Source organism: Trachypithecus francoisi, unplaced genomic scaffold (assembly GCF_009764315.1).
Source record: "Trachypithecus francoisi isolate TF-2019V2 unplaced genomic scaffold, Tfra_2.0 Lachesis_group2, whole genome shotgun sequence".
Lineage (NCBI taxonomy): Eukaryota > Metazoa > Chordata > Mammalia > Primates > Cercopithecidae > Trachypithecus > Trachypithecus francoisi.
This window is the reverse complement of record NW_022681465.1, coordinates 110,032,901-110,056,618: the sequence shown is the minus strand read 5'-3', so window position 1 is coordinate 110,056,618 and position 23,718 is coordinate 110,032,901. Positions and strand designations below refer to the sequence as shown.

The 23,718-nt window shown below is 49.1% G+C and overlaps 1 protein-coding gene and 1 long non-coding RNA gene across 3 annotated transcripts; one reads left to right on the top strand and one right to left on the bottom strand.

The window, feature by feature from the left end:
- Positions 1-643: 643 nt before the first annotated feature.
- On the bottom strand, positions 644-22,605 carry LOC117065318. Of its 2 annotated transcripts, XR_004429882.1 has the most exons (5): positions 22,279-22,605; positions 18,324-18,482; positions 17,926-18,113; positions 6,990-7,127; positions 644-816 (listed from the first exon to the last, which is right to left on the bottom strand). It is a non-coding gene; the product is annotated as an uncharacterized LOC117065318 (long non-coding RNA). The 2 variants fall into 2 exon arrangements; XR_004429883.1 differs by lacking the exons at positions 644-816; positions 6,990-7,127 and adding an exon at positions 15,641-16,029 and having other exon boundaries at positions 22,279-22,599.
- LOC117065316 lies at positions 2,176-7,614 on the top strand. Its single transcript, XM_033179961.1, has 2 exons — positions 2,176-2,817; positions 7,476-7,614. The coding sequence occupies exons 1-2, from the start codon at positions 2,471-2,473 to the stop codon at positions 7,534-7,536; spliced, it is 408 nt and encodes a 135-aa protein (XP_033035852.1). The 5' UTR covers positions 2,176-2,470; the 3' UTR covers positions 7,537-7,614.
- Positions 22,606-23,718: the final 1,113 nt, after the last annotated feature.

Here is a 23,718-nt window from a genome sequence, read left to right as displayed (position 1 = left end):
AGAGTCCCTAACCCCCACATTATTCATGGGTCAACTGTAATTATTTATTTACTAAACATAAACAATTTATTATAAAAATAAACAATCTATTATAAAAATGAACTAGAAGATCCATATGTATCACAAGTCCAATTTGTTACAATGTGACTATAGAGAAAACATAAATATTATATAGGATTTTAAGGATCATAATGAAGTAAATGAATTTTTTTCAGATAATGCTGTTGGAGATTATAAATTAGCTGCAACTACCTTCTTAAATAACTCTGAATTCCAAACTAAAGAAGTTAAATTTAAAAATTAATTTACGTATATGTATATACACATGCAATTTACACATATTTTTAAACTTGTCTTTCTCCTTCAAAACTACCTTAATCTTACATCTTAATTTTTTTAAATCAAGAGTAGGACCACAAAGAGAAATGAGAAATTCACTATCAGAAGTCTTACCTGGATTGCCTTTTTTTTTTTTTTCAGACTGAGTCTCGCTCTGTTGCCCAGGCTGGAGTACAGTGGCGCTATCTCGGCTCATTGCAAGTTCCGCCTCCCGGGCTCACGCCATTCTCCTGCCTCAGCCTCCGGAGTAGCTGGGACTACAGGCACCCGCCGATGCGCCGGGCTAATATTTTTTTGTATTTTTAGTAGAGACGGGGTTTCACCGTGTTCGCCAGGATGGTCTCGATCTCCTGCCCTCGTGATCCGCCTGCCTCAGCCTCCCAAAGTCCTGGGATTACAGGCGTGAGCCACCGCGCCCGGCCTGGATTGCCATTTTTAAGAATCTTCTCTTTATGTTCCAAAATTTGCTGTCGAATTCTATGTATAAACAAGTAATAAATAAAATTGCTATTTCACTACTGAAATAAAACTATTTACCATATTAAATTCTTAATGTTTGCTAAATGTATAATCAAACTGATTCTTTTTTCCTCGCTGGCTATAATAAAATACATCTTCGCACATCAACATACTTCTGTATCTATTGTCACCTTCAGTGGTCATATATTATTCCATCCTATGGATGCAACTGAAATTTACTCATAAGATCCATTCTATGGGTTCTTTTTAAAATAAGTGCTGTGAAAAACAAAGGGCATGTATCTATTTCCCAAGGGTATTTCAGTATAATGGAATTGAAGGGTAACGGGCATACATATGTTTTAAATGTAGTACTTACCACCATGTTATGTATTTAAAAAGTAATCCGCAACTTAAACTTTAGGCAGCGTATAAAACATCCTCACACATATTGTGGATAGAGAACAGTTTCATTCCTCTTTTAATTTAAATTCTTATACCAGAAACGCAAAGGCTTTTTTTCCTATGTACATAAGTAACTTGTAGATCTGCAAAAAAAGTACTTTGCCCACTTTTAGAGTTTTTGATTATTTGATTTGAAAGAATTCCCTGTAAAATGAAGATGCACTTTCCAAGCCGGGCGTGGTGGCTCACACCTGTAATCCCAGGACTTTGGGATCTCAGCTCACTGCAAGCTCCCCGCTCCCGGGTTCACGCCATTCTCCTGCCTCAGCCTCTGGAGTAGCTGGGACTACAGGCGACCGCCACCACGCCCGGCTATTTTGTTGTTGTTGTTGTTGTTTTAGTAGAGACGGGGTTTCACCGTGTTAACCAGGATGGTCTCAAAACTCCTGACCTCCTGATCCGCCCACCTCGGCCTTCCAAAGCTGGGATTACAGGCGTGAGCCACCGTGCCCAGCCCTAAAAGTTTTTAAAATGTCATTACAATAGTAAAAGACAGTAGGTGTCATGCAAAAATGTTAAAACCTTGATTTTTTCATTCGGCTTATGTAAAATTGATAAACGCAGAAAGAGCTCACATTTTGAGAAAAATGTGTCTTCCCATTCAAGAACACAGAACCCACCTTCCACTTTCCAAGTTTCCCTCTAAGAACCTTCAGTAAAGAAGCTATCTACACAAGTGGATACGGATAAAACGGGCAGTTTTAGGTGAGAATTTTCGCTACTAAAAATGACTCACGGTGTTTTTTTTGTTTTTTTTTGAGACGGAGTCTCGCTCTGTCGCCCAGGCTGGAGTGCAGTGGCGTGATCTCGGCTCACCGCAAGCTCCGCCTCCCGGGTTCACGCCATTTTCCTGCCTCAGCCTCCCGAGTAGCTGGGACTACAGGCGCCGCCACCACGCTGGGCTAATTTTTTGTATTTTTAGTAGAGACGGGGTTTCACTGTGTTGGCCAGGATGGTCTCGATCTCCTGACCTCCTGATCCGCCCGCCTCGGCCTCCCAAAGTGCTGAGATTACAGGCGTGAACCGCCGCGCCCGGCCCACTCACGGTAGTTTTTGATAGAGGAATGAGTTCTCTCATTAGGCACCTCCTATAATGTATATAACACCGTGACTTAAACGTGTACGTTAAAAATAAAAAACACTGTATATGCTTCGCTTTGTGAGTTAAATCACTCACATTCTCCACCAAGTGCTCCGCAGGGGAATTATGAGGGATGCAGAGCAGCTGAGGCTCCGTTTGGCACCGCCGCTCCGAGGGCGTCCGGCGCCCTCCAAGGCCCCGTCCCAGGGGCTGCCGGGAAGCCGGGCCCGGGGACCCCCTCCCACCCTGGGCCGACCCCCGCTCCCTGTGCTGCCTGTCCCAGGCTTCCAGGTCTCTGCTCCTGCGCGCCAGGCAGCGCTCCACCTCCGCGGTATCGCCCTTGACAGCGCCCTGTGGATCTTCCGCAGTTCCGCGTCCCAGATTCGGTGCCCCCAACCCGTGCAGACGTGGTCTATGGGGCCCAGGCCCGCTGGCCCCTGCGGCTCCCGAAGCCGAAGAACTTCTTCAAGGAGGTAAGTTCTTCTCAGACCCCCAACCACGGGCTCCTGAGCCGCGGCAGCTCCCTGTCACCTTTTCACCGCCCGCCGCCCCACACCCAGCCCCAAATCCCCAATCAACTCCCAATCCCCGACCCAACCTCCGCGATCCAGCCCGGTCCACCCTTCAGCAGCTACACTCGCAGCCTCCGATCTCTCAGACCTGCTGACTTCTCAGAGCTAGTGAGCCTCGCAAAGCCATTAGGCGCACGCCTGCACCTCGGAGGCCACCCGGCTCCCGGAAGCCGCTCCCTGGCGGCGCCTGCCGACAGGTGGGGCAGCAGCCTGCGGCAGGCGCCGCTGGGCTCGCGGGTTCTCCCAGCGGGCCCCGGCAGCCTCAGGACCACAGACGGAAAATCGCAGGCGCGCAGCCCGCCCTGCCGGAGGAGGGGGGCCAGTACATTCGCGGCCTCAGATCTCTCAGACCTACTGACCTCTCAGACCTAGTGAGCCTCGCAAAGCCATTAGGCGCGCCTGCACCTCGGGGGCCACCCGGCTCCCGGAAGCCCCTCCCAGGCGGCGGCCGCCGACAGGTGGGGCTGCAGCCTGGGGCAGGCGCCGCTGGGCTCGCGGGTTCTCCTGGCCGGCCCGGGAAGCCCCAGGACCACAGGCGGAAAATCGCAGGCGCGCAGGCCGCCCTGCCTGAGGAGGAGGGCCAGTCTGGCCATGCGCCCACCCCGCTCATCGTCCGCAGGAAGATCTGGGGCTGGCACGGGCACCCCGCGGCCACCAGACTGGCTTCACGGATGGCCCGGCTTCAGCGCTGAGGCTCTGGCCCTGGGGGCTGACTGGCTGGTGTCAGGCAGCGGGAGAGGCAAGGACAGTCTGGGGTTGCCCCTTCCCCCACCCGCCCCCACCGCTTCCCGTGCCAGGACTGGCAGTTTGCAGCTGCACCTCTGGCACTGGCGCGGGATGGCGGAGCTTCCCTTGGATGGCGTCAGGGTCACCGAGTACACAGCCTACCCGGTCTGAGGGTCTTGCTCCTGCGGGACACCTCTCTGGATCCTGATTCCTGGCGCTAGGCAATCCACATGGATGAGACTGATCTGCTGCTGGCGAAGCCGACCGCCTGACTTTGTTGCCTGGGCGACTGGCCCCAGAATCCGCGCTGCTGGGGTTGGGGGCCTGGTCTGCGGTGTCCAGCCACTCGCTGCCCGCGCGCCACGTCTAGGCTGGTGGCTGCAGCTGCAGCTCCGTGCCTGCGGGCGCTGGCGGGCCTGGTACCTGATATCAGGGTCAAGTGTATCGCCCACCCACCTGAGGGTCTGCTCTGCCTTGGCCTCCTCCAAGACCGCAGGGGCCACCGGGGTGGCAATTTAGCAATGGCTAAATTAAAGGAAATATCCTTTCTCTGTCTTTAAGAAATAAGTGGCTTTTGTTGTTGTTATGTTTTTGTGAGACACCCAGCTACAGCAGAAAACAAAGCGGATGCCGAGGTGAAGGTCCACAGCCAGTTCCTGTATTGATGACCTCCAGGCATTAATGTTCAATCTAACTGCTTTGGTTGGCACTTTCACCTCAGCACTTACAGATGCCTACAGATCTGTTCAATCGCACCACTTGGATTCTGAATTATTTAATACCCAATTATTTCATAATTTAATACCCAAACTATTTTAACAGTTTACCATCTCTGCAATCCTGAAGTAATTTTTTCTTTGTTTATAAAACAATCGCTATAATAAGATAAAAATCACAAAACACTTCCACATTTTATTGGGTTAAAAAAGCATTAAAACATTATACATAAAAGATAAAAATATATTTGTTTCATCATAAAAATGATGGCTTTGCAAAATTTTTTTACATTTAGCTACATTCTTACAATTCTTTAACTTTTCACTGTTATTTTATACATTTTTAAAACAATGCATACCATTGTTTAAAAAATAAATGCAGCATTTCATCTAGGACTGAATATGTAAGGCTGGTCAGCTTTTTCAGCATCGTGCAGGTGTGGGCCTCAGGCTGCTTTGTATCTACATATATCAAATGACATGACCATCTTAAGTGCACAGATACTATCTTCTCGCTTCTTTCTTCTCCCCCAAAACTATTTAATGTTGCTTTAATGGCAACGTCAATTTAACTAGTTTTGTAATTTCTGTATTTGTCACATGTCATATCAGTTCTTTTTTTTTTGTTTAAGGAAAGCATACAATCTTAGTTGCTGGGCCAGTTCTTCTGAATCAATTTGAAATCACCTTTTTTCTCTTTCGTAATAACTACTTACTTTAATTAACAGGTCAACTATTATTGGATTTTTTTTTTAGTTAAAATTTTGCTGTCTTTCAAATATTCCAACTGTTACACACACTTAAGGTACATAACTATAGCCGGGTGCGGTGGCTCAAGCCTGTAATCCCAGCACTTTGGGAGGCCGAGACGGGCGGATCACGAGGTCAGGAGATCGAGACCATCCTGGCTAACACGGTGAAACCCCATCTCTACTAAAAAATACAAAAAACTAGCCGGGCGAGGTGGCGGGCGCCTGTAGTCCCAGCTACTCAGGAGGCTGAGGCAGGAGAATGGCGTGAACCCGGGAGGCGGAGCTTGCAGTGAGCTGAGTTCCGGCCACTGCACTCCAGCCTGGGCGACAGAGCGAGACTCCGTCTCAAAAAAAAAAAAAAAAAAAAAAGGTACATAACTATAGCCTATACATATATAAGCACACGTTAAGCCAGATCTAACATAAATTTAGATATGCCAAGAAAGCCACATGACCATTATTTACATAAATATGAGCAGTGTTCACATTTATCAAGGCCAATGAATATTAAGGTGATTGCTTCAATGAGAAATTAAGTGAAGAATTATTTGTTGAATATTGTCAGATAAACACCTTTTTTTCCCTGTTAAACTTATTTAAGCCTGACCCAAATACTTTTTTTTTTTTTTTTTTTTTTTTTTTTTTTTTTGAGGCGGAGTCTCGCTCTGTCGCCCAGGCTGGAGTGCAGTGGCCGGATCTCAGCTCACTGCAAGCTCCGCCTCCCGGGTTCACGCCATTCTCCTGCCTCAGCCTCCCGAGCAGCTGGGACTACAGGCGCCGCCACGTCGCCCGGCTAGTTTTTTGTATTTTTTAGTGGAGACGGGGTTTCACCGTGTTAGCCAGGATGGTCTCGATCTCCTGACCTCGTGATCCACCCGTCTCGGCCTCCCAAAGTGCTGGGATTACAGGCTTGAGCCACCGCGCCCGGCCCCAAATACTTTTTAAACGTTTTATTCTATCATGCCTGTAGACAGCTTCATATATTAACCATTTCTGCTTTCATGGTCCTTTGAGAATGGTATCTTAGTATGTAAGTGCAATAAATAAACAACTTTTATAGGAATAAAGAAAACTGATACAAATTAGTCTGGAAAATCTAGTGTGTAGTTGGTCAGCCATGTGCCCAGCTAAACCTCAAGGGATGGTTCTGTTAAAAGGAAGAAAAGAAGAATAGTATGTAACAGAAGCCTGCTCTGTGCGCCCAGGTTACAGCTGTGGCCACTCAGTCTGCCTTGTGCCTCCTTCTTCTCACAGAGGACACACTCCTTCCAGCCCCAAGCAAGAAAGACCAAAGTCTCTTGCCAGGCCTGGTGGCTCACGCCTGTAATCCCAGCACTTCGGGAGGCCGAGGCAGGTGGATCATGAGGTCAGGAGATTGAGACCACCCTGGTTAACACGGTGAAACCCTGTCTGTACTAAAAATACAAAAAAAAAAAGCCGGGCATGGTGGCGGGCGCCTGTAGTCCCAGCTACTCAGGAGGCTGAGGCAGGAGAATGGCATGAACCCGGGAGGCGGAGTTTGAAGTGAGCTCAGATAGCACCACTGCACTCCAGCCTAGGCGACAGAATGAGACGCTGTCTCAAAAAAAAAAAAAAAAAAGACCAAAGTCCCTTTCAGTTACTGTATCCAACCCAAAGTGGGACTACAGGTATGCACCACCATGCCCAGCCAATGTTTTGTACTTTTTAGTAGAGATGTGGTTTTACCATGTTGGCCAGGAGGGTCTCAATCTCCTGACCTCATGATCTGCCTGCCTTGGCCTCCTGAAGTGCTGGGATTACAGGCGTGAGCCACGGCGCCTGGCCTCGCCTGATCTTTTTAAAGATCACACTATACCTACTCAAAGCACACACCAAATTGTACGGAAGAAAAACTTACAGAGAGAGATCCTCAGCTTCCTGCAGGACAATGCTAACTCAATTTTCTTTGGTCATACTGAGGAATTCTGATCAGATACCCTCTGGTAGAAGAGCACATAGGCATTCCAGTATCTTCAGCATACACCACTGCACAGGTCTGCATTATAATAAAACATTAAGGAAGAGGTCTGTAAAAGTTTTTCTTGTCTTGCAAATCTAAAACAGAGGGCTCATAAATCCAGCAAAAATAACTACTCGCTAAACTTGTTAAATGCAAAATATAAATCAAATGTGGGTCTCTTGGAGTACTGCTCAGAATGGAGCTCAGGGTACTTCAGTTCTGGGACTAAAACCAATCCCTTACTTGGGAGCGATACTGGAGGGGAAGGAAGAAGTAAGGGAGTTGTTCAGTAATGGAGTAAGGAAAAGAAATAGCCTAGAAAAGTCCACGTTTAAGCAAATAGCAAGTAACATTTTAAAATATTCTATGGATCTCTTGCTACAGCAATGCGAGTGGGAGCACCAGGAGCCCAGTCTCAGAGCGGACACCACAGATTGTTTTATGAAAACGGCAGCTGGGATGTGGAGGAAGAGCCCCCTGCAAGTTGGACAGGAGCCACAAGCTGCACTGTGAACCTGGTCACTCTGCACCAATGCCATCGGCCCGTGGGTCTCCAAGGGGACCTGCCAATTGGACTGCAAATTCCCCAGTTTGCCCCCAGATAGTATAGAAAATTATCTGTGTAAATAATGTAAAGAAAACACACCTATGGCAAAAACATATGCATGTTCTTTCGCACAGGGTGAAATCATAACTGGTCTCATCTAACATTTCCTCAAAGATCAGCCAAATCTAGGTCAATTCTGGTAAACATACTATATCCAACCTCAAAGGTTACCACCATTAGATGCGTGGCTATGGTAGTACGGTACCAACATCTAAACTAGTGAATCTAATGCAGGTAAGAATTCAGAAATGCCCCCAGATGATTTCAAAGCCAAATTTCAGCTAAGGTCTCCACAAAATGGCTTTTTTTTTTTTTGAGACAGAGTCTTGCTCTGCCCCCAGGCTGGAATGCAGTGGCGCAATCTCAGCTCACTGCAAGCTCCGCCTCCCGGGTTCACGCCATTCTCCTGCCTCAGCCTCCCGAGTAGCTGGGACTACAGGCGCCTGCCACCTCGCCCAGCTAATTTTTTTGTATTTTTAGTAGAGACAGGGTTTCACCGTGTTAGCCAGGATGGTTTCAATCTCCTGACCTCGTGATCCACCCGTCTTGGCCTCCCGAAGTGCTGGGATTATAGGCTTGAGCCACCGCGCTCGGCCGGCTATTTTCAAACATAGCACATTCTGACTGGGTTTGCTGAGGTACTTTCCCTCGTACATTTTTTTTGTCCTGGGACTGGGGGTTGTGGAAGGAAAGACTGCTTTGCAATATTGCATGATAAATATGGTTCTAAAAGTGCAGGTGTTAGAAATATCTTCCCTAATTAACCACACTCCTATGTAAGTGAAAAGGAAATCTGAAAATTTTAGTGGCAAATTACTTCTTCTGAAACTAATCTTAATTTGGACTTCTTTATTCATTAGTTTCTCTTTGATATTCATATCATCCCCTTAACTCACTCTTCTCTCACACCAACCTGCACCCCCCCAAGGCTGTTGTAAAGAATTATCTTTAAAAAATCTTATAAGCAGCTGGAACATTTTCATTCCAGTTATCAACGAGGTCGTTCATGGTTCTTTAACTAGAGCAGAAATGTTAGAATAAACTCTGTTGTAGTTTTAGATAAAGAACACTACTTCCAATTTTATACAGAACTATAAATTAAAAATAAACTGGTGGAAAATAGTTATTTGTAAATAATTACTTTGATCATCAACTTTTGATCTCTATTCTCCTCTGAAGCATTCATACTTCAGGGTCTCACGATTTAGGTCCAAGTCTCCTCTGCATCATTAAATGTCTACCACTTTCCCTTTCCACACCCCATAGAGCCCAGATGCCAGAGAAATAAAAGGTTAAAAAGTAAGCATCCTGGCTGGGCACAGTGGCTCCTGGTTGTAATCCCAGTGCTTTGGGAGGCCGAGGTGGGAGGATCACGTTGAGCTCCGGAATTTGAGACCGGCATGGGCAACATGGCAAGACCCCATGTTTCTACTGAAAATACAAAAATTAGCCAGGCGTGGTGGTGTGTGCCTATAATCCCAGCTACCCAGGAGGCTGAGGCAGGAGACTCACTTGAACCTGGGAGGTGGAGGTTGCAGTGAGCTGGGATCATGACACTGCATTCCAGCTTGGGTGACAGAGCAAGACGAAAGAAAGGAAAGGAAAGGAGAGGAGGGAAGGGGAGGAGAGGGGAGGGGAGGGGAGAGGAGGAAGGAAAGGAAGGAAAGAAGGAAGGAAGGAAAGAAGGAAAGAAGGAAGGAAAGAAGGAAGGAAAGAAGGAAGGAAAGAAGGAAGGAGAAAGAAAAAAGTGTTATTAATTAATTGTTTTAAAAGCAAAATCATTCCCAACTTATGTTCCCTCACATTCCTAAATTTTTGCAAGTGCTGTCTCTTCTATCTACGAAAAGTGTTTCCGCTTCATTTCCTGCAAACGTTGATTTACGTAACACTCAGCTCTGCCCTACAAAGAATAAGTCTGGCTTCCTATGACATTCGAGGAGAAAGCGAAAGGCAGCTTGAAAAGCATCCTCCCATCCTGGGTCGGGTATTCCAGTGTACCCACAACTTCCCTCCCTCTTGCAGATCCCAACACATACTGAGCTGCTCATGGCTCCATCGCTGGGCTTGCATTCTTCTCATTGCTGGAATGGAATGACCTTCCTCTGCTTGCTTCACTTGGTTCGATAGGTTTTAAGGCAATCTTTTAAATTTCATCACCAGGCCCTAAATTTCATCCACCATACATGAGGATGATCCTAGGTGGACATCAGAACCCAACTTGGACTTCCTGTCTCCAGGTGGATACTAGGCCCCTGGTGGATGGCCAGCCCTAGGGTGACACCAAGGCTCCAGGCAAACACCAGGCCCAAGGTGAGCATTAAGCTTCCGGTAAACACCAGGCCCATGTGGATTACTAGGCCCCAAGCAGACGTCAGGCCCCAGGTGTACCCTTGGGCCCCAGGTGAGTATCTATGCCCCAGCTGAACATCAGTCAACAGGTGGATGCCCAAGCCCTTGGTAAACACCAGACAACAAATGAACATCAGGCCCCAGAGAGACATTTGGTCCAGGTGGATACCTAAGTGGCCTGGTGAACCTCAGGCTCCTGATAAACACCCAGGCCACAGAAAGATAACAGGCCACACCTAAACATCCGGGCCTCAGGTGGGTATCAGGCCCCAGCCAAATACCAGGCCCCAAGTGGACACTGAACTCAGGTGCCAGGCTGACACCCAGGCCCCGTTGCACACCAGGTCATAGGGAAACATTAGGCCCCAAGAGGATACCCAATCCCCAAGTAGATATCAGACTGCAGGTGAACACCCATCCCCAGAAGAACACCCAGAACACCCGTACCCAGAGGATACACAAGCCCCAAGTAGCTGTCAGGCCCCAAGTGAACACCAAGCCCGACGTGGATATCAGAACCCAGGTAGGCACCTGGCCTAGGGAGTACTCCCAGGCCCCAGGTAGACAAGGTCCCATGTGCACATGTGGCACTGGGTGAATAATCAGGCCCAGTGTGGGCACAGGACCCCAGCTGAACATCAGGCTCAAGGCTGACACCCAGGCACCAGGTTTACACGAGGACTCAAGTGAAAACTTCACTCCAAATGGACATCAGACCCCAGGTGAAATTCAGACCCAAGTGGATACCTAGGCTCCAATTGGACAGCTAGTCCCCAGGATTTCAGGCCCTAGGGTGACACCCAGGCTCCAGGTGGACACCAGGCTCATGGTAGAAATTAAGACACAAGGTGACACCTAGGAACTCGGTAAACAGGAGGGCACATGTAAATTACCAGGCCCCAGGTGAACACCCACGCCCCAGGTTGACACCAGGCCCCAGGTGAACATCAGGTCCCAGGGTGACGTCAGGCCTCATGTGGATACCTAGATGCCTGGTGAACATGAACATCAGGCCACAGATTGAAACCAAAGCCACAGAAGGGTATCAGACCCCATGTAAACACCCAGGCCCCAGGTGGGAATCAAGACCCCCTGGTAAACACCAGGCTCCTAGTAGACATTAAGGCCCAGCACAACGCCTGGCTCCAGGTGAACAACAGGCCTAAGGTAGCTATCAGGACCCAAGCGGACGCTGGACTCAAGGTGTACATCAGGTGTACCATAGTAACCCACATGGGGCCTGGTGTTTACCGGTGTCCGATGTCCCAGTTGGACACCAAGTCACATGGGGACACAGACCCCAGGTGGACACCCAGTCTCAGGATGGAAATCAGGCCCTAGGCAAACAGAAGGCCCCAGGTGAACATCAGTCCCCAGGTGGGCATCCAGGCCCCAGATGGATACCAGGCCCCAGGTGGACATCAGACCCAAGGTAAATACCCATCCCTAGGTAGACACCAGACCCCAGGCAGGTTATAGGTCCCAGGAAAACACCCAAGCCCCAAGGAGAAATCAGACCCCAGGTGAACTCTGGTCTGCAGGTGTGCATCACGCTGGGCATCTATCTTGGACCTTGTGTTCACCGGGGGCCTATGTCCACCCCTTGGGCCTGCTGTTCATTTGTGGCTTGGCGTTCACCTGGGTCCTGAGAGTCAACCTGATGCCTGATACCCACCTACGACCTACACAGTCACCTGGGGCCTGATGTCAACCTGCAGTGTAGGCATCCACCAGGGGCCTGATGTCCACCTGAGGTCTGGAGTACAACTGGGGCTTGGTGTCCACCTGGAGCCTTGATGTCATCCTGGGGCCGAATGGCCACCTGGAGCCTGGTATCTATCTAAAGCCTGGGTTCTGCTTGGGGCATTATTATGTCCCCTTGAAGACTCGGTATCCAACTAGGGCCTGATTTTCACCTGAGACCTAATATCCACAAGAGGCCTGGGTGTGTCCCTGAAGCCTTGGTATCCTCCGTGGGCCTGAAGTCCATCTGTGACATTCTGTCCAACTGGGGCCTGGGTGTAAACCTGGTGCCTGATGCATACCTCAAGTCCAGTGTGCACCTGGGACGCGATGGCCACCTGAGGCCATATATCCACCTGGGGCCAGAGTGTCCACTTGGGGCCTAATGTTCACCAGGAACCTAACTATCCACCTGGGGCCTCACATCTGCCTGGGGCTCAGGTGTCAATGTGCAGCCTGGCCATCACCTGCGGCCTGATGTTCAACTGGAGCCTGGTGTCCACCTGGAACCTATTTGTCAACTGGGAACCTGATGTCCACCTGGTGCCTGATGTCCACTTGGAACTGGAATCCAACTGGTAACTGCTATACCCCTAAGACAGCGTCAATTTGGTGTTTGATGTCCAATGTTCACCTGGGACTGTCCACTTGAGGCCTGATGTCTGCCTGGAACCTGGGTCTCCACTTCCGTCCCGAATATTGACTGAGGCCTGGGTATCCACTTGGGGCCTTATGTCTACCAAAAAGGGCTGTGGCACCATGCACCCCTCCTTATTCCTGGGAAGAGGTTGTGGAGAGTTGCTGTACACCCAACCCTCACAGTTCAGGATCATGTCCTCCTGAAGACACAATCCAGGAAACTGACTTCTTGGCCCAAGTCACTGCTCAAGGCATGAAGATCTGGAGGCAGCACTGGGAACAGAGATGCAGCTGCAGCTGCCCAGGCTCCCCTCCACCAAGTCGTGCACCAGGCCGCTGGGGGCTTCCAAATCAGGTGCTGGAATTGGGGCCCTGGAGCCTCGCCCCATCCTGCTGCCCACGGGAAAAGGGCAGCACCAGAGAATGCTGCCCTCACAGCTGCCCCAGGCCCAGGTCAACCTGCCGGGGCTACTCCTCCAGGACAAAGGCCACACAGGTCATCAGCCACCGCCGCATGATGTAAAGGGGCTGGAAAAAGGCTGCCCGCGGGCAAAGCAAGCACAGAGTCAGCCAGCCAGGGGCACCCAGGGCTGCGAGAACTTTCTCCAAGGTAAGCTCTCAGCCTTCTTTGGTTTTGCTGTACTTTCCAACCAAGTTGTGATTTTCTGAAAAGTGAGTAGGACGTTTTCAGGGCGGCCTTAGCAACTTCTAGGCCTAACAGCAATCTAGGAGAGTCCCAGTTGCTCCTATCCCCGCTGACACTGAGCTGCCCACAGGGGAAAATCCAGAGATGGCTTGACTCCGTCTGACATTTCATTTCACTGTGGTTTCCAATGTTTCTTAGGAAACTGGGCTAGGTTGGTTTGTTTCTTCTTCATACCATCCTTCTCATACTTTCTTTGTGTTCTTTCCTGGTTGCCATTTTCACTTTCCTTATACTGCATATGTAGGTCTCACGTTTCCGTTCCTTCTTCCTTTCCAGTCTGTGTGTATTCTGTGCAACGCCTACGGTAGGTAACGCCTACGGTAGGTAACAACGCCTACGGTAGGTAACAACGCCTACGGTAGGTAACAATGCCTACGGTAGGCCCCAGGTGAATACTTTGACCCCAAGTGGACCTGAGGCTCCAGGTGAATACCCAGTACCTACTATGGACACCAGGCCCCACGTGGACAGCAGTCCGCAGGTAAATATAAGGCCCCAGTTTAAAACCCAGACCTGCCTGAGATCTTCACACCCAGGACAGAGCAGTAGGGGCAACTTATCCAGGCACCGCCTGAGCCAAGATGACGCCTTCCCACCGCATGGGCAGGAGGGGCATTTCTCAGATGACAACGGGCAGGGCCACAGCAACTCCCTGCTCACTCTCCCCAGGATGAGGGCAGGTGCATGGGGCACACCTGTTCCAGGTGGACATAAAGCTCCAGTGGACACAAAGGACCCAGGAAAACATCAGGCCCCAAGTGGACACTGAACTCAAGGTGGACATTGGCCATCAGGCACCAGGTTGACACCAGGACCTGGGTGGACACCAGGTCCCAGAGGGACTCCAGTTCCTGCACAGACATCAGGCCCCAGGAGGACATCAGGTCGCAGTTTGGCTCGGAGGCCCCAGGTGAACACCAGGCCCCAGCTAAACATCAGGCCCCAGGTGAACGCCCATGCCTCAGGTAAATACCAGGCCCCAGGTACATACCAGGCCCCAGGTGGAAATCTGGCCCCGGATGGACATCAGGCATCTTGGTGGAACACCAGGCACCACTTGAACTCCAGGCTCCAAGTGGAAGTCCAGGCCTCAGGTAAGTATCAGGGCCAAGGTGAACAGGAGGCCCCAGGTGAACAGGAGGCCCCAGGTGGATACCTAGGCCCCTGGTGAAAATTAGGCCCCAGATGGACACCCTGACCCCAGGGGAACATCTGGTTCTAGATGGATATCAGGCCCCAGATAAATACACAGTCCCTGTGTACACATCAGGCTCCAAGTAGACACTAGTCCCCAGACAGACACAAGGACCCAGGTGCACACGGACTCAAGGTGTCCATCAAGCACCAGGCTCACACCCAGGCCACAGCTGGACACAAAGTCACAGGTGGACAGCCGTCCCACAGAGGACACCAAGGACTCAGGTGCACATCCAGGCTCGAGGGGAACATGAGGCCCTATGTAGGCAGCAGGCGCAGGATGGGTATCAGACTCCAGGTAAACACTCAGGCTCCAGGAGTACAATAGGCCTGAAGAGGATACCAGGCCCCATCTGAGTATCAATCCTCATAGGATGGCATGCTCCACATGGACACCAGGCGTCAAGTAAATGCCTAGGCCCCTGGTGCGTATCAGGCCCCATGCGGACACTCAGACCAGAGGTGGACATTTGACCCCAGGTGGACACCTATACCCCAGGTTGACATGAAGACCCAGGACTCCAGGCTTCAAGGGGCCACCAGGCCCCAGGTAGCTATGGAGGCTCCGGGTGGACATCAGGTACCAAGCTGACAGCCAGGGCACAGGGGGACACAAGGCCCCAGGGGATCAAGTGGTACAAAGTGGACACCAGGTCCCAGGTAAACAACAGTAACCAGGTGGATACCCACACCCCAGGTAGAAACCAGGCCCTAGCAACACACCAGACCTCAGGAGGATATGTAGGAACCTGGTGGACATCAGGCCCTAGGCTGGACACCAAGACCCCAGTGGACATCAGGCCCCAAGTGTTCACTGAGGCCCCAGGTAAATGCCCGGGTCCCAGGTCAAAACCAGGCCCCCGAAGGACACCCGGGCCCCAGGTGGACATAGAGTCTCAGGTGGACACTTGACTCTAAATGGACATCAGGCCCTGGGTGGACACAGGCCCCAGGTGGATACCTTGGCTCCTGGTGAACATTGGACCCCAGGTGCACATCTAGGTCCCATGTGGACGTCCGGGCCCAGGAAGTCCTCAGGCACCGAGAAACACTCAGGCCCCAGCTGGACATCTGGTTGCAGGTTGACACCCAGGCCTCAGGTGGACACCAGGTGCTAGGAGAACTTCAGGCCCCTGCTACAATCACCCAGGGCTTATACCAGGTCCCAGGTTTCACATTTTATAAAAATAGAAAAGTTAGCCGGGCATTGTGAGGCATGCCTGAATCCCAGCTACTCGGGAGGCTGAAGCAGGAGAATCACTTGAACCCGGGAGGGGGAGGTTGCAGTGAGCCAAGATTGTGCCACTGCACTCCAGCCTGGGGGACAGAGGGAGACTCCGTCTCAAAAAAGAAAATAATATTCTCTGCATAATTAATTTGTATTTTTGACTGATAAAGCACACCAGAGTTGAACATATTCTTCTTAATATGAGTCATGTTTAAGAAAAACTAGAATCCAAAATTTGAACCTCAGCAAATCAATACCAGTCCATTACCTTGCTGGCATAAAAATAAGAAAGAGCGGCCATAGATTATTACAGTATTTGTTTTTAACTTGTAGGGAATATACATGTTTATTTAAATTCTAAGGTTAAAATAGTTTGTGAATCATTAATTTTCTTCTTATAAAATCTATTCAGAATATAGTAGTCCTCCTTTATCCATCAGGGATACATTTCAAGATCTTCAGTGGATGCCTGAAACCACAGATAGTACTAAATTCAATATAGATTATCTTTTTTTCTATACATACATGCCCTAGGATTAACGTTTACCTTTTTACTTAAAAGGAACACTTCACGGCTCCTCTTTGGCATTTTTGAATTGCCAGCATCTGTACCTTTGCACTTTGGGGCCATTATTAAGTAAAACAACAGCTCTTTTAACACAAACACCGCATATCTCAATTATGGATCTGATGACCCAGAGGGCTGCTAAGTGACTAACAGGTGGGTAAGGTAGGCAGGTAGATGTTGTGGGCAAAGAGACGATTCACGTCCTGGGTGGGCCTGAGTAGAGAGGGATGACAGAGCTCCCATCACACTACTCAGAACAGCACGCAAGTTAAAACTTGTCAATTGTTTATCTGTGGATTTTTCATTTAATATTTTCAGACCGGAATTGCCTGTAGGTAAGTGAAACCACAAAAGCCAAATGCAGCTTACGTGGTATAACAGTATTAGAAATAAATGTTAACATAAACGATCATGCTGTTACAGCCCCTGGTGTGCTGTTACTCATATTTTAAAACAAAATCATCCATTATAAAAGATAGTCTGTTAAAGTGAGTATTGTGCTACTATGTTAGATTGCACTATGCTGGAAAATATTCCCTGTAAAAATGTGGCCCTCAATTTCAAAGCTGTTTTTTCAGTTTTAAAACTGGCTTTTATTGGCTAGGTGCTGTGGCTCACACCTGTAATTCCAGCACTTTGGAAGACTGAGGCGGATGGATCACGACGTCAGGAGTTCGAAACCAGCCTCCCCAAAATGGTGAAACTCTGTCTTTACTAAAAGTAATAATAAAAAAAATAGCCAGACACTGGCTGGGCGTGGTGGCTTACACCTGTAATCCCAGCACTTTGGGAGGCTGAGGCATGTGGATCACGAGGTCAGGAGTTTGAGACCACCCTGGCCAACATGGTGAAACCGTCTCTACTAAAAATACAAAAATTAGCCAGGCGTAGTGGTGCATGCCTGTAGTCCCAGCTACATGGGAGGCTGAGGCAGGAGAATTGCTTGAATCCAGGAGGCAGAGGTTGCAATGAGTCAAGATTGCACCACTGCACTCCAGTCTGGGTGACAGAGCAAGAGTCGATCTCAAAAGAAAAAAAGAAAGAAAGAAAGAAAAAAATTAGCCAGATACCAAATGCCGGGTGTCTGGGCAGAAGAGAGTTGGACCAATGAGATCCTGTATAGCCCAGAAAGGGGAGGTGACATGCCCAGGGACACACAGTAAAGCAGTGCTGGGGACTGCAGCCCACTTTGACCCCACTGGCAGCCGTCTCTGATCCACCTCTGTTCCGTGGTTTCTCCCCACCCTAAAGGTTCTACTCTGCTCTTGTGCCTCAAACCTACTTCAACTGTGCAGACATCAAGGAAGCCTTCCCTGGCCTCAGCCTGAGAGGGAGTTTCCTCTGTCTGAGCCGGATCCTAAAACCAGTAAATGGACATTCTAAGGAGACAGGTTTTGGCTTAACCCAAGAAAGGACTTCCTGGGAACTGAAGCTCTCCAGATAGGCCATGAGCTACCTGAGGATGTCGTGAGCACACTATGACCAGAGGTATGCAAGCAGGCAGGTAACCAATGTGGCATGGGCTGCTCCGAAATAACATATGATGCTATGATGCAGCACTTGGCATGAGCTCCAGCACCTGGTCAGCAAGCACTTCATCAATGTTTATTCTATCTTTGTTCCATCAGAGATGGTGAGTATCCTGTCCCTCAGGGAATTCAAGCAGAGGCTCTAGGATTACTGGACTCTGAGTGCCTGGCACAGGAGTCCGTCCAGAGCAGGTGGGTACTCGCAGTGTTTGACAGACTGAATGACCCCTGCCATCCGGCCACATAGGCAAGTGAGGAGCCTGCTCACCTTGAGGTGCCCCAGGTGCACTCAGGTCCACTCAACATGCAGTTGAGTGTGCAGAACATGTGCAGAATGTACTTGACTTTACTCTCGTCCATGATAATGTACACGGCTGCTTTCCTCTTGAAACCGGCATCCAGCAGGTCCTTGAAGATGTCCACATCGGTGGACATGTCCATGACCACAGCCATCACCTGGGAACAAGAAGAGAGACAGGCGCCTGTCAGACAGCACAGCGGTGGGTACAGGGTGCCTCAGCAGAATGCACCCTCCCATGCCACCAGTCTCTCACAGGTGCCCACTCTGGCCCCACTCTTGGAACCTCAGGACTGGGACCAGGAAGTGAGGGCCATGGGGTCTCTCTTGCCCTGAAGTTCTAGCTGCAGCCCCAGCTGTGGACTCACCAGGGGCCCTGTGTTGGTGCATTCCCAGGCCTGGGCTGGCTACACTCTGCCCTTCAGGTAACACCTGGGGATGCTGAGATGAACCAGATGTGTCAATGGCCAGGGAGAAGGGCAGCAGCTGGTGTGTTCACTTGCTAGGACCTCCCCTGCATCCCTGGGCTGGTGTGGACAGAATGATAGAAAAACAAGAATAGACCAATAATGAGTAATGCAATTAAAGCAGTAATAAAATGTCTCCCATCAAAGAAAAACACAAGAATCATGGTTTTACTGCTGAATTCAACCAAACGTTTTCAAAAGAGCTAATACCAATTTTACTCAAAATATTCCCCAAAAAACGAAGAGGAAGGAATACTTCCAAACTTGTTGTATGAGGCCAGCATTACCTCGATACAAAAAGCAGACCAAAACACAACACAGAAAGAAAACCACAGGGAAATATTCCTGATGAACATAGATGCAAAAAATCCTCAGCAAAATACTTGAAAAGTGCATTTGACAAGACAATAAAGAGATCATCTGCCATGATCAAGTGGGATTCATCCGAGGAATATGAGGATGATTCAATAAACACAAATAAATAAATGTGCTACATCCCATTCAGTGAATCAAGAAAAAAACCATAAAATCATTTCAGTAGATGCTGAAAAAAAATTCAACATTCCTTCATAATAAAAATTCAACAAAATGAGTACAGAAAAAACGTATCTCAGCACAGCAAAGGCCACATATGACAAAAACACAGCCAACATCATAAACAATGGGGAAACGTTAAAAGCTCTTCCTCTAAACTGGAACAAGTGTGGCTACTTTTACCACATTTATTCATCATAGTACTGGAAGTCCGAGCTAGAGCAATTAGACAGGAGAATGCTATAAAAGGCATCCAAATGGGAAAAAAGAAACTCAAATTGTCTCTGTTCGCAGGTGACATGATCATATATAGAGGGAGAACCCTAGAGATTATACAAAAAAACCTACTAGAAACAATAAATTAATTTAGTAAAGTTACAAGACACAATATCAATGTACAAAAATGAGTAGCACACGCATGCACCAATAGTAAAACACCCAACAAGGAAATCAAGAAAGCTATTTCATTACCCCTACCACCAAAAAAATACCTAGAGATAACCAAAAAGGTTAAAGATCCCACAACGAAAACGATAAAACATAGATGAAAAATATTAAAGCAGACACACGTAAATGGACAGATATTCCATGTCCAAACACTCGAAGAATATTGGTAAAATATCTGTATCACCCAATGTGATCTACAGAATCAATGCAATCCACGTTAAGTTACAAAAGACATTCTTCATAGAAATAGAAAAAAATCCTAAAATTCACATGGAAATGCAAAATACCTCAGAAAAACAAAATAATCTTGAATAAAAAGAAAAAAGCTGGAGCTGTCACAATATCTGATTTCAAAATATACTACAAAAACAGCATGGTACTGGCAAAAAAACGGGGCAAGGGAGAGACAGAGAGACACAGACAGACATAGACAAATGAAACCTCAGAGAACTCAGAAATAAATTCACACATTTACAGTCAACTCATTTTTAACACAGGCACCAAGAATACACCTTCGGGAAGGGCAATCTCTTCAGGAAACTGCTAGGAAAACATAACATCCACAGGTAAGACAATAAATTTAGACCTTTATCTTACCATATACAAAAATCTACTCGAAGTGAAGATTGACATGTTGAACCTGAAACTATGAAACTACTAGAGAGAAAACGTAGGATTAAATGCTTCATGAAATTGGTTAGGACAAGGGATTTTCTAACAGACATCAAAAGCACAAGTAACAAAAGCAAAAACACACAAATGCAATTACATTAAATGTAAAAGCTTCTGTAAAGCAGAGGAAGCAGTCAATAGAATGAAGAAACAATCCAGAGAATGGAAGTATTTGCAAACTATGCATCAGGCAAGGCGTTAATACACAAAACATACAAAGAACTCAAACTAATCAAAAGCAAAAATACAAATAATCTGATTTAAAAATCAAAAAAAGGCCGGGCGCGGTGGCTCAAGCCTGTAATCCCAGCACTTTGGGAGGCCGAGACGGGCGGATCACGAGGTCAGGATATCGAGACCATCCTGGCTAACACGGTGAAACCCCATCTCTACTAAAAATACAAAAAATTAGCCGGGCGAGGTGGCGGGCGCCTGTAGTCCCAGCTACTCGGGAGGCTGAGGCGAGAGAATGGCGTAAACCCGGGAGGCGGAGCTTGCAGTGAGCTGAGATCCGGCCACTGCACTCCAGCCTGGGCGACAGAGCGAGACTCCGTCTCAAAAAAAAAAAAAAAAAAATCAAAAAAAGACCTACCCAAAACCTTGGTCCCCCACCATCATTTCCCCATCTTTTTTTCCCGACTGCCTTTGGCTTCCTCTCTCTCGCCACCCTTTTTCTTCCTCCTTCTACCCCAAAACGTTTTCCCCACCATTTTTCCCCCACTGTCTTTTCGCAAAGCCCTCTCTATTCTCCCACTCACTACCGTTTTCCCCACCCATCTACCCAAAAACTTTTCTCCACTGTTTTTTCAGCCTCTCCCTGGCCACCCTTTTCTCCCCCTCCTGCTCTCATCACCCTCTTTTGTTCCTCCATCTCCCCAAATACATTTTCCCCCATCTTTTCCTAGAACTTTCCCACTCCTCCTGTTCGCCACCCTCTTTCCCTCTCCATCTACCTAAAAATCGTTTCCCCATTGTCTTTCTCTCCCTTCCTCCTTGCCTCCCTTTCCCTTCTCCATCTACCCAAAAACATTTCCCTGCCATCTTTCCGCAAAGCCTCCTTCCTACTCCTGCTCACCCCCCTCTTTTACCCATCTACGTCCCCAATTTTTCCCCATCATCTTTTCACAAAGCCTTCCCCACTTCCCGCTCACCCTCTTCTTTCCTCTATCCTGGCTGCCATCCTCTTTTTGCTCTCCATCTACCCCAAACTGTTTTCCCTATCATCTTTTTCCCAACCCTCTTTCCCCACTCCCCCGGCCACCCTATTCTCCCACTTGCCACCCTCTTTCCCCCTCCGTCTACCCACTTTTTACCCACCGTCTTTTCTTTCTGCACTTTCTTTTCTGTCCACCGTTTTTTCCACATAAACCTTTTCTCCTTCCCGCTCGCCACCCTCTTTATCCTTCTCCCGCTTGCCACCCTCTTTCCCCCTCCATCTTAGAAGCTTCTCTCCTCACTGTCTTTTCGCAAAACCTTCTCTCCCTCCTGCTCGCCTTTCTCTTCCCCCTTCCTCTCTGCACCCTCTTTTCTCCTCCCACTTGCCACCCTTTTCTCCTCTCCATCTACTCAAAATCTTTTTTTTTTTTTTTTTTGGGACGGAGTCTCGCTCTGTCGCCCAGGCTGGAGTGCAGTGGCCAGATCTCAGCTCACTGCAAGCTCCGCCTCCCGGGTTTACGCCATTCTCTCGCCTCAGCCTCCCGAGTAGCTGGGACTACAGGCGCCCGCCATCTCGCCCGGCTAATTTTATATTTTTTTTAGTAGAGACGGGGTTTCACCGTGTTAGCCAGGATGGTCTCGATCTCCTGACCTCGTGATCCGCCCGTCTCGGCCTCCCAAAGTGCTGGGATTACAGGCTTGAGCCACCGCGCCTGGCCTACTCAAAATCTTTTTACCCACCGTCTTCTTTCCCTTTTTCTCCCAGCCGTACTTTTGCAAATGTTCTCTCCCTCCTCCTCACCCTCGTTCTCCCCTCACCACCCTCTCTTCCCCCTTCCATTTACCCAAAAACTTTTTCCCTACCGTCTTTCTGCAAAACCTTCTCTTCTTCCTGTTCACCAGCCTGTTTTCCCCCCAGTTTTTTTTTTTTTCACCATCTTTTCCTCACTATTTCCTGCCTTTTCCTGCTTGCCATCCTCTTTTCCCTTTGGCACTAACCACCCTCTTTACCCCTCCATCTACCCCAAAACTGTTTTCTCCTTCCTACCGCTCCAGCCACACTGCAGTCTCTGTCACCACCAAACGCAGTGAGGCCAGCATCGGTGCCACAGCCTCCAGCAAGCAGCAGTGGCTATCCCTTCTCCTGGTCCTCTAAGCAGGGCATGGAACAGCTCTGCAGGCAGACAGAGAAGAACCTGGAATGACTTGACTTCCCTTCGGCACAATTTATATACTGAGGTTATGCATATGTAGTTCCTGGACTACATGTTCCAGGATTGGATAAGTGAAAACCTGGAGGCCTACTCTGATTGGACTTTATTATCATGTTCTGATTGGATGAGAGCAAGTCTTAGGACAACCAACCAGAGTATGAAAATAAAGTCCATTCAGAGAAGGCCTGGAAGTTTTCTCTCATCCAATCAGAACATATAGTTCATAAACCAAGTGCATAACTTCATCTGCATGCTGAGAAGGACTGATGGTGTCCTAAGCTCTCCTGTATTGCCTGCTGGCCTACTCTGTTCCTGGCTTAGAGGACCAGGAGAAGAGGGAGCTGGAGGTTGGAGACTGCAACACTACGGGCTTGCTTCACTCCAGCTGGTGGTGGCCACAGAGACTGCAGCGCGGCTGGAGTGGTAGGACCGTGGCTGGAGCAGTAGGAGGACGGCTGGGAGCGAGAACTGCTCTTGACTGGCTAGAGGTCTAGGCGAAGGGGGGACCTCCTGCCCCACGCTGAAGGCTGGAGCCTTGGCCACCACAGCTCGCCTGGTTGCCGTTGGTGGTGGTGACAATGGAGACTGCAGTTCTGTTAGAGTGCTAGAAAGGTGGTGGGGCAGGTGCACGCTCTGCGGCTGCACTGCCTGCCTGCGGGAGGTTGGGGGACGTGTTTGGTATGCTGTTGAGGCTGCACTGCCTGTTACGGGGGGCTGTTGGGGGGCACTATCTGGGTTTGCATTGCTGGCCAGGGGTCAGGTTGGCTGCACTGTCAGGGCCTACACTGCCCAAGGTGGGAGAGTTGGGTGCAGATCGTGTGTGCTATTGTGCACTGCCAGTGGTGTGGAGGTGGGGGTGGGTTAGGGACGTTATTAGCTGCTGCACTGCCTGAAGCAGGGGGCGGGTTGGGTCAGCTATCCTGGGCTACAATGCCACCAACAATGCCAGCCAGCAGTCGGGGGTAGTTTAGGGGAGCTGTCAAATGCTGCACTGCCCATAGAGGAAGGGGGAAAGTCGGGGGGAGTTGGTTGGGTGCACTATCCTGGGCGTTCACTGTCCGTGATGGGAGTAGGTTGGGGGTGCTGTCCAGGGCTGTGCTGCCTGTGACCAGGGTGGGGGGCAGGTTTGGGGCGCTATCAGGTGATGCAACGCCAGTAGCAGGGACAGGTTGTGGATACCATCAAGTGCTACACTGCCAGACTGCCAGTGGCAGAGGGGTGGTTTGGGGACGCCATCGGAGTTAACACTGCCTGCAGCAGTCTCTGGGTGTGTT

Coding starts and splice junctions, on each gene's coding strand:
- LOC117065316 (XM_033179961.1), top strand. CDS start 2,471: ATGAGGGATGCAGAGCAGCTGAGGCTCCGTTTGGCACCGCCGCTCCGA. Junction 2,818..7,475: donor CGAAGAACTTCTTCAAGGAG/GTAAGTTCTTCT, acceptor CTCTTGCTACAG/CAATGCGAGTGGGAGCACCA.